Source organism: Charadrius vociferus, unplaced genomic scaffold (assembly GCF_000708025.1).
Source record: "Charadrius vociferus isolate BGI_N301 unplaced genomic scaffold, ASM70802v2 scaffold235, whole genome shotgun sequence".
NCBI lineage: Eukaryota > Metazoa > Chordata > Aves > Charadriiformes > Charadriidae > Charadrius > Charadrius vociferus.
Window position 1 is genome coordinate 2,125,712 of NW_009648536.1, and position 12,479 is coordinate 2,138,190.

General features: G+C 40.7%; 1 protein-coding gene across 1 annotated transcript in view; it reads left to right on the plus strand.

Moving 5' to 3' along the window:
- The window catches only part of LOC104287187 (fructose-1,6-bisphosphatase 1-like), a 27,807-nt gene extending 18,126 nt beyond the window's left edge, over positions 1-9,681 (plus strand). Inside the window, exons 2-7 of the mRNA XM_009885856.1 lie at positions 2,516-2,678; positions 4,275-4,367; positions 5,380-5,523; positions 6,766-6,903; positions 8,146-8,265; positions 9,271-9,681. Coding sequence (XP_009884158.1) covers positions 2,516-2,678; positions 4,275-4,367; positions 5,380-5,523; positions 6,766-6,903; positions 8,146-8,265; positions 9,271-9,462 — 850 coding nt within the window. The 3' untranslated portion in view covers positions 9,463-9,681. The remainder of the gene's footprint in view (positions 1-2,515; positions 2,679-4,274; positions 4,368-5,379; positions 5,524-6,765; positions 6,904-8,145; positions 8,266-9,270) is intronic.
- The last annotated feature ends 2,798 nt before the right edge of the window (positions 9,682-12,479 follow it).

The window sequence follows — 12,479 nt, forward strand, 5'->3', positions numbered from 1 at the left end:
GCACTTCCCCGCATCCCCGCGGGTCCCGGTGGTCCTGCCGCCTCCGGGGTGGTGGGGATGGAGTGTCACCCGAAAGGCGTGTGTGTGGTGTTACATCCACCCACACCCTTGCACAGAACTGTAACTAACTCCTCTAGCATGTCGGAGTCTTGATTTTCTCAGGTGAAGTGGATCCTATGACTTTTTAATAATATAAGGCATGCAGTCTTTGACAGATGTCTGCTGCTGATAGAACTTCATGCAAACAAACCCTCAGCAGGTTTGGGTGCTTTGAACCAGAAGACCAAACGAGCAGACTGAAAGACAAAGCCTGTCAAAATGTGGCTGTTCTTTTGCTCATTGTAGTTAGTAGCTAATATCAAAGCACCATTTTATGCGATGAGGTGTTTAATCAAATTCAGTGGGGTTTTTTTTCATATTGCATCATAGCAACTTGAGTTTCTCTGTGAAGCTTTGGATGCCTGAGGCTTTTAGAAAGAGCACTGGTTAGGAAGAGTAGTGTCTATAGTCAGACAGTCAGAGGGGAGTTGCTCCAGAGATGCATCAGAAGGAAATTAGAGCTCTTGAAATGTTAAATAACTGAAACTGATTGTAGGTAACTAATCCCCCTAAGTATTTTGCATATTGTTGATAAGCCAAATTGTGTGCTGATTAGGGCTTTAGACATGGGCAGCTCTGTTACTTAATGGAAAACCTAGTCAAGAGAAAATGAATTTGCCTCTACAAACCATGTAGTGGAAAATATAAAAAGCAAAAGGCCTCTGGCAATACTGAGTACCATTTATTACAAAATATATCAGAGAGCTGAAAAATTTGGTGACTGAAGTTAATAAAATAGAAGCAACAGTAAGAGAGAATAAAAATCTTGCGCTTTATGTATGTGTGAACTATTTTTCTGTTTTGACTTCAGACTTTATAGAACTGTGATAGTTTTTTAATCACTGTGTGCTAGCCCTTTCATGTGCCTCCTGTGTCTATCAGTAAAGACCAGTGTTTCCTGTCGGTGACCTGATTCGTAACAGTCTAAGGTCCCGCTCTGTATCCTACACATATGTCTGTTGACAGCTGCCCACAGGTTTGATACGTGTGCTGATAGCCTTGCCTTATGATCCCTTATAGTGGATTTGACTCTCCACCCGTGCTCGAGTAGCCAGCTTCTGGCTTGTGAGCCTCCTTCAGCAATACATCTCCCGCTATGGGACTGCATTTTATGGTGGTGGGATTTTGCTTGAGTATCAGGGAATGTGAACAAGTAGGGATTGCTGGGGCCTATTTCTTTGGGTGAACCCCAGGCTCAGCTATATGCTCCGTGCTGCCCAGCAGTGGAGTTGCAGAACAGCTGGGTATGCCACAGTTGCTTCCTAGCTGCCAGCTCTGCACCGGGCACCCTGCTGTCCCCTCCCAGGAGTACCCAACAGATGAGGTGGGAGAGCTGTAGCTGCTGGCCAAATGCAGTTTTTGCTCTGAGGATGAGGACTTGTGCCTCCACTCGCAAGTGTGGTGTTCAAAGCACGTTGTTTTCTAAAAGCACTTTCACACTTGCAGAAAAATGGTCAAGCCACTGTAGCAGAGAAAGAGAGAAAGACAGAGAGTTATGCCAGGTCTTTTTATTTTTCTCATGCGTTAAATTGAAGAAATGCAGTACATCCAAAGTACTCTATTCAGTATTATTATGAAAACCCGAAATACCAGTATTCAGCCTAATCAATGAATCGTAGCTGAAGTACGTAAGAGTCATCTGAATGTGTGCAGAGGTGGCTATTGTTTTTCTCTTCCTAGAGCTAAACTTCCCCTCTCTCTCTTTTGCATGCTTTTGAAATCACCTATCACAAGGTCTCCTGCTACTTCCTCATGCCAGATGGTTTGATTCTGATTAGCTGGCAAATACGAATTTTGTTTCGTATTTGTATTTCTTAGTTTTATTCCCAAGGAAGTGTTTACTGCTTAAAATCAAAACAAAAAACATCAGACCATAAAAATGTTGATTTATCTGTGAACAAAGTGTTTCCACTGCAATTTGTACATTGTATTGCTAACCAGCAGCAAATTACATAGGAAGTTATAGCGTAACTAGTTTTGTCAGATTCATCGCTACTTTTTAAGAGTAAGTTTTCTAATGAAGTCTTAGCTTTTACAGTATGCAGCTATAATATTGGAGCCTAGGATTCAGGGGCAGTATTTAGGTCTTAAAAGTAAGAGCTCATAAAATAACGTAATTATTGTAATCCAGCCTTCACAGCCTGCTCTGGCTATGTTTCCCTATAGTTTGTGATTCCTTGTTTTGTGTTCCTCACATTCAGTGTCTTCTAGATTCGCCACCACAGTGAATGTTAGCACATCTCAGCAAGAATCCACTGGACAATAAAAAAAAACAGGCTTAGAGAGTTGAGATATCATCCAAAAGTGCTGTTTGTTTTACAAGACGTTTTACAAGTGTAAAGTTGCCAGAAACTTGGTGCTTTGGAAGATGTAATGCCCCATTCTCACGAAATGCTCTCTCTTGCCGTTGCTCTAGCTATGGGATTGCTGGGTCTACCAATGTGACAGGAGATCAAGTGAAGAAGTTGGACATCCTTTCCAATGACCTGGTGATTAACATGCTCAAATCATCCTTCAGTACATGTGTTATCGTGTCAGAAGAAAACAAAGATGCCGTGATAGTGGAAAATGAAAAACGGGTTAGTAGCTTTAAAGGTTCTTCTTCCTTGATTTCAAATCAGCCTTTATGGGTATATTGCTTCAGATTTGAGAAACTGAAACTGAGCTAAAAATTTCAGAAAATATTTACTTTTCTATACTGAAGGGGGGGCTAGTGGAAAGTCTGTCAGCCAACATTTGTAGTTTTTGTTATTTCTGTTCTTAAGTTTGTTTGTTTTTTTTTTTTTTTTTCTTCTCTGTTGTTCCTCCCCACCTTCTTTTTTTCCCACCTTTTCCTAATTGTGGAAGAAACTTATCTCTTGTTTGTCCCATCTGATCTCTGGAACTATGCTCTGAGTCAGTCAAGCCCTTTTGTAAAGTAACTTTGTCAGTAGGACACTGAGGAGCTTTTCTGTGCAGGTCAAATCTTGAGTTCTTTAATTCATGCAAATTCTCCTTGAAGCTGGTGAAAGACTTAGCAACAATGAAACAAAAATAATTTCTACTTATTTATTATATATTGTTATTTATATTCACAAGTCTGCATGCACTTGTTAAGTGATAGTTCCTTTGTCCTAGCTAATATTTTGGTGTGATCCGGTAAGAATCTGAGTAAAAATTTAGCAAAAAAACCCAACTAAAACATAATTTAGGAAGTATAATAATATTTGCTTTGTCAAAGCAGTTCTTTCTTTCTCTCCTGGTTGAGAAAGGTTCAAAATTGATTTTGTAGGCATTGGATGAACAAAGATTGCTTTAGATCTGAACAAATATGGTTTTAGATCCTCAACAATCACTGAAGGAGGTGCATCGTTAATGCTTTTCGAAAATAAATGTGAGCTAATATGGTGTTTTTATAAGAATTTCTACCTGCAGAGTAGAGTGTTGCTGGACAACTAAGTTTCTGGCACCAGTGTGAAATCAATCGAAAAGCAAATAAACACTTACTGTTGTTACACATGACTATTAAAATGACTGTGGATAAAATAAGGGGGAAACAAGTTATTTAAAAGGTACAGTTGATTCAGCTGTTTTCACTGTACTGGCAATTTCCTGTACTGTCAGGAATCTGTAATACAGAAATAGGCAGGGACCATTCTTTTTCTGGGGGGGAAAACCCCCCATAATCCAGGATACGACCACAGCCTGGCTAGGGTAATTTCTGATCATCTGTCAATTCAGAGCATAGATAAAGTGAAATGTACAGTTTATGAACATCAGGTGTTAAAGGCCTTTTTAATGTCTGTAATTTTAACTCTACGTGAAAAAGGCTTGGCAATGCCAAATGGATTGGCATTAATTAAATAGATGAAGCTAAACTAATAATTAAAAAGCATTCTCTTTTTTTTTTAGTATTAAAAATTGTGTATGAAAACTTCATCTTTCCCATGTCATCATCTATTACTTTAAAGAATTCCCAGCTACTATGATGCCAAATCACACAGTTGACAACAAGAATGAAATCTGGGCCAAAAAATTTCTAACATTGAATTCAGTTCCTTCATAATCTATAAAAGTCTTTTAGTTTGTATTGCTGTGAAAGTCTCTGAGAATATTTACCTACTGAAATATTCTTATTTGGGTATAGTGGATAAATATGTCACTAATCTAGTTGTTTCCTCTTTTTTATTTCCTAGGGTAAATACATAGTCTGCATAGACCCTCTAGATGGCTCATCAAACATTGACTGTCTTGTTTCCATTGGGACCATCTTTGCCATCTATAGAAAGGTAAAATGTTTTCATGTAGGATAGGAAAAACTATTATTGTGCACCTTTTGATGAATATAATTGCATGTGAGCTTGTTTGTGAAAGAGACTTTCAGGACCAGCTTTAAGTTGTCTCCTATTTCACAGACGCTTGTATAAAACATTAGTGAGGGATTTGCATTAGTCTCTTAGAAGATGAGGTACCTATATGCACAAGGCTGGTTGAAGCCTGGCTGATACTTAATTAGCCAGCTGAAGGAATTACCCCTTACAAACAAATCAGGTCTTAGATTTCATGAATATTTGTGTTGAGACAAAATACCACGCGGTTGTCATCTAGTTGGGGAATGTGCTTTCAGGTTTTCTTGTTCTCTGTACTAATAGTCCTGTTAGCCTGAGGACAGGCTTCAAACACAAACCAGAGCTGAAACATGGCATGTGCATTTGAAGTGTCTAATTCACTCTGAAAGGCAGAAACCTTGTCTGAAGGAGCTTGAAATACTGGACTTACATGTCACAAGATGGGGGAAAAAGTAAGTCAGATAAAACACACCCAGCTGTCCATTTTAATCATCTTTTGTATGTTGTCATACATCTTAAAGCATCTATTTTCAACTTTATTTTTGTATGAAGCAAAAGAAAACAAAAAAAAATCCCATGTACTTTTGATCAGCTGTGGACTCTGTGAGTCATGTTTGATTGCTTGCTTTTCAACTGTGCCTTGGAGTTTTCCTCTGAGCTATGTTCATCATCACCGACAAGGAGGTACACAGCTCTATATTATCTCCTTAATCCTTTCCTGCTTCCTGCATTCCAACTAGGCTTATACAAGAGAATTCTAGATCAATGTGTTTGTCTCCTCCATATAATTTGTGCTAGGGCATCAAGTTGGAATCTCAGTCATGGATCACGGAAGCATTTGTGTCACCTCATGCATGGATATGGAGTACAAGACTGCCGCTGTCCCAGATAGTCCAGTTATGTACCAACTATAGAAATGAAGTAAAATTTACTGTGCTCCTTCTTATTCTAGATGTCCCCTGATGAACCTTCTGGGAAAGATGCTTTACAACCTGGGCGTAATCTTGTGGCAGCTGGTTACGCTCTCTATGGGAGTGCCACAATGCTGGTACTGGCCACTTCTGCTGGAGGCGTTAACTGTTTCATGCTGGATCCGGTGAGAATGTCTTCTGTTTCTTTGTTTCTTTATTAGGGATAACAAGGTACTGTCTATAAGAACTGTTTGTCTCCAAAAAAATCAAACAAAGGAGCAATTTTCAGGCTAACTTGGAGAAGTGAAGTACACTTAATAACCCATCAGCAACAATGTCAAGAGGTTTTTGCATTCTGCCTGCCAGCTGCAGTGGCACTATGTGTGAATCAACAACGGGAAGACAGCCGCCAAGTCAGTGAAGCAAATACACAGCATGCGCCAAATCATGTGATATTTAAAATGAGCTGTTTTCTGCAATGCAGAATGCCCTTTAAGATTTGTTTGTCTTTTCCTTAATGCTAGGACCTTAGTAAACCAGAGAAGCAGAAATATTTAACCACCTTCTGTGTTTTCAGATCTCACCATGGTGTGTAAAAGAGTAAGTGACGTGTGTGGGTGCGTTTGACGTTCTAGCACGCGTTGACTGTATGAGTTTTAAAATAAAAATCATATTGATCATAGCAGAAATTAATTCGCTTTAGTGACCTGTTTTTTTGTACTCAGGCTGTGCCACCTGCCAGTATTAAATTTTTAGAACTTGCAGTGATCAAGCAGCAGGAAATATAACTTGGTGCTGGCTGTTAAGTAACATCTTAAGTAGCTGCATGTATTTTTGTCTATATTCAGATGGCAGATTTAACTTTGAGCATGCATGCATGTTATTTTTTTTTTGTTTTAGCACTAACTTAGAAATATACTGTAGTGAAAACTAAACAGATCAGCCCTTGGTTACAGAGATTGGCTCTCTTGACTCCAGGTTTCCAGTTAGCCTGAGCTAAGACAAATTGGAATTTCTTAATATCTACAGCTATTTGAAGATGTTTATGCATTGATTGAACCGGCACTGTCAGTTTCCAAACTCCTCAGAGCTGTACTTTTATTGTAAGTCTAGCAAAAGAGTGGGAAGCTAAACAAATTTACAGGCAACAGCATTTTTTGACATAGAGAAGTGATAGAGAGCTGGGAATGGTAGTATGAAGAAGCTTGCATGACCCCAGGATCCATGCTTCTGTCTGTGTTTTATGGACAAATAAAACACTTTGCATCTAGACTGCAAATACCACTTTTTCATAAGTATTGCATTAATAAAGAAAGTGGCAGTGATGTTAAATTTTTCCTAAATTGTGTGTATGATTGGTTTTTGCCTTGGTTTGTAAATAGATGACCAATTAAAGTTAACAAATTGATTTTCTTTCTTATTGTTAGGCAATTGGAGAATTCATTCTGGTGGATAGGGATGTGAAAATCAAAAAGAAGGGAAATATCTACAGTCTCAATGAAGGCTATGCTAAATACTTCGATCCTGCAGTCACAGAGTATCTCAAAAAGAAGAAATTCCCTGAGGTAAAAGACCCTGTTTCAGAGAAACTTTCTGATGACAAGCAACACTCATAATTTCCAACTTCATGGTCAATCACTGTCTCGTGCCCTGTTTAGAGCTTGTTTTCCTTCCCGTTATTTAAAATGTATCTTCATGTAGGACTGATAATTAGAGCAGCAGTTGATGTGACCAGATATTTCACTATCCTTCAGTGCTGCACTGCACCTCTTTAATCCTTTAATCCTTTCTTTCTTTATTTTTTTCAATCTTACTTCTTGACGGGGCCTGAGTAACAGTGCTAGAGGCAAAACTGGGCACTTGGTAGTCAAGTAGAGAGGAAGTCTCATCTGGTGATGAAGAAATTTGGTCGACATGTGCGTTAGATTGCTGCTTCCTCACTGCAGCATCCAACTAGGTGGAGAGCTGAACGGGGATGGCGGTGGGTCATTGCTCAGTGGTAACACAAGTTGGGTCCTGAGGGGACCTCTCACTTCAAAAGCTAGTGTAGTTTCAGGGTCCACTTTGTGGTCATGCAGCTTCCTGGTGTCAGGAGGCCTGAAGCTCTAAGGAGTGCCCGTAAAAATCATGTCTTTTCTTGTGCCTTAAGCCTGTCATCACTGGAGTTATTACATGGACAATGAAGTGTCAACATTTACTATTGTTAAGTGTTCATGTCCCTTCTTGACTTCCTGATCTTGCTTTCAACAAAGACTGGTATGTTCCCCTGGCATCTTTCCAGGCTTAAGGTGTTGTTTATTTAGATATTAAAATGTACTCTCTGGAGTATAATAAGGAAATAATATCAGTATTGAACTATTGACTTTTTCTTACCTAAAAAGATGTAGAAGCTGGCAAAAATGGGTAGAAGAAGTAGGAAAGATCACTTGTTTTTCTCCTTGATATTTTATTCTGTTACAAAAGAAAAAAAAACACAACATAAATTCCTAGCACTTGATCTTTTTGCTACTAGGAATGCAGTATTTTCAAAGGGTTAGAGCACTGATGGAGAGCTGGGATACCTTTTCTGTTGTTGGCACTACCACTTGTCTATCCTGAAATTTTCCATCAGTCCTTTTCCTTGGATTTTTCCAATTAGAAAATGAGGAGGAAGCTGAATTGTTCTCCAAAACTACTTTGAATATTATCAATGAATCACAATATGGAGGAGTTAGATGTTAGGACCACTAAGACAGGAAAAAAAAAAAAAAAAAAAAGATTAACCTGATGTGCTCAAAAGTTACATTTATTCAAATGTTTTTCTGTAGGATGGCAGTTCACCATATGGTGGGAGGTACATAGGATCTATGGTGGCTGATGTGCATCGTACGCTGGTGTATGGAGGAATCTTTCTGTATCCTGCTAACTCAAAAAGTCCCAAAGGAAAGGTAAACCTGAACAAGCCCATTATAGAAAATATTACATTATCTAGATATTTCACTATACCTGATCAGTATTTTGATTGCAGAACATGTATCTTATTACTTGGTAGCTTGCAACTCTGGTGTGTGAGTACGCTCACCCCTTCCCCACTGTCATGAGTGACAGCAACCTGCTGTCAGATACCTATTTTAGGGCTGGTGCTAACCTGTTTCAATGCAGTGACTTCTCTTTATCCCCAGACAAATTCAGATTATGCAACATATCAGGGGATGTGCTGTTCAAACAGGTTTCTCTGAGATGGCAGTCTCAGCCCAAACCACGCTGACCTCAACCAAGAGAAACATTACAAAGCAAAGTAAACAACCCGCATTACCTTGAGATTCCTATTACCAGATAGTATGTAAGAAGCCTAAACGCAGTGTGTCCCTTACTAGAAGCTCTGCCAAAGAGAAAACCATCTGCATCTTGTACTTGGTAACACTGCCTCATCTGGAGGAACTATGCCTGGCTGCCTCTGCCAGGACGACAGTCAGTCAGGGAAGATCACACACTTAGAGGCTGACAAGGGCACTGTTTATTCAGCAAAGACCTTTCATCTGTTTTGTAATTGTCCGTAAATTATTGCTTCAGTTTGCAGATAAGATGCAGTTATTCATTAGAGAAACCTAATGGCACACTCTGGCCCAGTGTTTTTCTTTCTTTTCACATAGGCCTAGTGGTCTGCTGCCTTGTTAAAGGTTGTGTCTTACACATGAGCTTTATCTCTGTGTAAAGAGCACAATGCAAACAAGAGCTATGGAGAAAGTACTCAAATTGGGCAAATCCAGCATTCAACTGTGTTTTGTTTAAAAGAAAAATCCACACAATTTCATTCTTGAGTCAAAGTTTATATGAAATATGGAGTACTTGGAGTGTTGATTGGTTTTAAATCAAGTGCCAAATATATTTACATTTCATGATTCTGGGCATTGCCTGGGCTAACCATTGCCAATTTGATTTTTGTCTTCTAGCTGAGACTGCTCTATGAATGCAATCCTATGGCTTTTGTTATTGAGAAGGCTGGGGGAATAGCGACAACTGGGCATCAAGCAATACTAGATATAGTGCCTGAAGATATCCACCAAAGAGTGCCTATTGTCTTGGGATCTCCTGATGATGTGAAGGAGTACCTTGAGATAGTCAAGAAGCATTCAGCTAAGTGAAGAAAGCTTGCTGGATTCACTGTGCAGATGGGAAGAAATGCCTCACAGCTGAGCCAAAGAACACACTGCAGAACTGCCAGACTGAACTGTCTGACCTCTGTAGCAAGAAAGCAAATGAGCCATATTTTCATAAGATTTTTTTAAAGTGAAATCTTGTGCAATTGCATTGTGCAATCAAAGGCATTAAAAGAGTGCATTAAAGGAAGCATTAAAAGTAAAAGCAAAGGAAAAATATGTTTGCTTTTTCATTTATCATTTGTGATTACTCATAAGCCACTGTGCTACAAGGAATTACTGTGTTGCATTCAATAACTAGGGACTCACTCAACTTTCTCAGACAAGCTACAGACTATCTCCAGAGTATCTGACTCTGTCCTCTTCTAAAAATCTTGGGGGGAAGACTCAGCAGCCTCTTACAGTGAGTAACCTTTTGTAGACCAGTTTCTAGTTCTTTGACAATAAATAACGTGGACACCTTCACATGTTGTTTCTAGGCCCCAGAAGTTACTCAGTGTACTTTGGTTTGGGCTTATTCTAACCGAGAATTAACATTTGTGAAACATGTACAATAGTGTATGTTAATTCTGACACATACTGTTGATAATAGCAGTTGGCACTTTTGTCAGATCCAGTTTCACAAGGATGGAATATGACCTTTTGGAAGTGGATTTTGAATTGGATAACGAGCACGTGTAGACAGCTCGGTACCATTCCGCTGTGATGAGCTGTGTATCTTTGCCAGAAATTATCTTGGTACCATTCTGCCGTGATGAACTGGCTATCTTTGCCAGAAGTTAACCTGCTTGCTTGATGAAAAAATGAACCTGCGTGTTGCTAGCAACACACACCACCAGCAGCCCAACCCCCAGAGGTGTTCTTTGTGTGTTATTTTGGGAGTGTGCATTACCATGGAAAAGAATTCTGCTGCGCAAGCAGAAGTAAGTTGTGAAGATCCCCACAAAGCATACTGACATTTAATATGCTGATGCAGAGCATGCTGCTGGGAACACAACATTAGTGCTCATGAGCTAAGGATGGGCTGTCTACCTGTCTGGGTGCAGTTTATGGCCATGGCTCACAAGCTTTTTGAATCAGTCCGAATCTGCGAATCTTTGACATTTCTCACTGCACGCTTACCTTTGCCAAACTCAAACTAAGGGACACGTGGATATCACTGTTGGGTAGACTGCCACCGAACATTCACTCAAACCGGGGTTGGGGAGCCCCTGTCTGTGCATACAATGACCTATAAACCTGCCTGTCTGAGGATTTTGTATACATCAGTGCAGATAGCCTGTCTGACCTTGGTTCTTCTTGTAAAACAAGAAGAAAAGAGTGGGGGTGGAAGCTAGGGGCCATGGTGCGAAGATTTGGTCTGTCAGGGTTCACACACAAAAAAACCTGGGAGCCCTTGCTCTGACACAGACTGCATTTGGGGCATTTGGAGGCATACTGGCAAACCTTAGGTAGGTGTATATATGCATCTGTTGTCCAAAGTGAGAGTCAACAAGGCTTTTCTGGCAGGGGCGGAATGGCCTAGTTTCTGCTGAAAATGCTGTTTCTGGTGAGGCTTTGTAAGTGAAGATGGGACTTTCAGTGACATGAGCTCTTGAAGGATTGGGACAGGCCTGGAAATCTCCACTGAGCTCTCGTTCTGCTTGTGCACTCGCTTTTGACTCTGCGAGGGCCGGAGTCTGGCCCTGCACAGGACCTGGCTCCTCTGTAGCCCAAACTCTACTCTGGGAAATGAGCCGACCATGGCTTACGTACTTTGCCTGATATGCACCTGCAAAATCAGGCACTCCACAAACAGCAACCATGCAGTATGCTGCCTAATTTCTCATTAATTCGCCTCTGGGAGAAGGCTCAAACCCACATATCCTGGTAAGATGCCTGTGTGGCCAGTCTGGGGGCCAGCCTGGAAGGAGAGGTTTTACTACCCCAATCTGTGAGCGCTGTGCCATGACCTGGGAGAGGACTTCATGATAGCGTGTAGGACAGCTGTGTGCCCGGGGACTCCTGTGGCCCGGGCTTTTCTTCCCAGGCTGCTCTTTCTTGTGCTAGGACCAATGCTGCTTCCTCTGCCTCTTCGTGTGAGCAGCCAACTGCTGGGGTATGGCCGTGCTCTCGCTTTTGTAAAAGAGAAAAAAAAAATGCAATCCTTGCATCTGTTTTGTCTTTTCATCATGATTTCAAAAGAAACAGCTAGTGTCTCTCAGTTTTGATGAGGAGTGAAGATGTTAGGAGTAGCTGGAGATGCAACCCCACACACTGAAACACTTCCCAAAGGAGCTGCATGTTCCTGTCCCAGGCATTGCCTTACTTGCTGTCTCTGGAACATACCCCATAGCACTTTAAAAGGCTCAAGCTCACTTAAATCAATGACAGCAGGCAGCATGCTGAGAAGGACTAAACCTCTCTGAGGTTCTGGATGCTGCTCCTAGAGGAAAGCGCATGGCTGTTGTTGTCAGGCACAACTTTAGATCCTTAAGTTTTTAATGTGATCTGTCCCCAGAGCCATAGCTGGACACAGTTTTTTATTTAATACACTAAGCAGAGGATAGTTGGAAGCCTTACAGCTTTTTTTCTGGCTTTCTATATATCAGTTTGGACTACAGTGCCTCACAAATCTGTTGGCACAACTTGACAAACAGTATCCACAGCAGATATTTTTGTGTAGTTATAGCAATTCCTTGGCTGTATTCTGCCACCAACCCCCCGGGCTGCATATACCTATTTTTAAGACAGCATATTGGCAGCAGGTAAAGGTTATAGACAGAAAGGCAATACTGCCCATGTTTGCTAGGTCAGTTTCCACTGTTTTGGTTTTGCCCATAGGCTGACATTTTATAGTTAGCATTTTTCACATTGTGAGCTGTGTTTTTCTTTCTGTCTGTAATAGATAAGCCCACATTTGCATGGCCACCCCATGCAGCCACCAGCGGGCAGAACTACTCAGTAATCTCCTTCCACAGCCCCCTTTCCAGAGCTCATCTTGAGCATCGACGCAGGGAGGG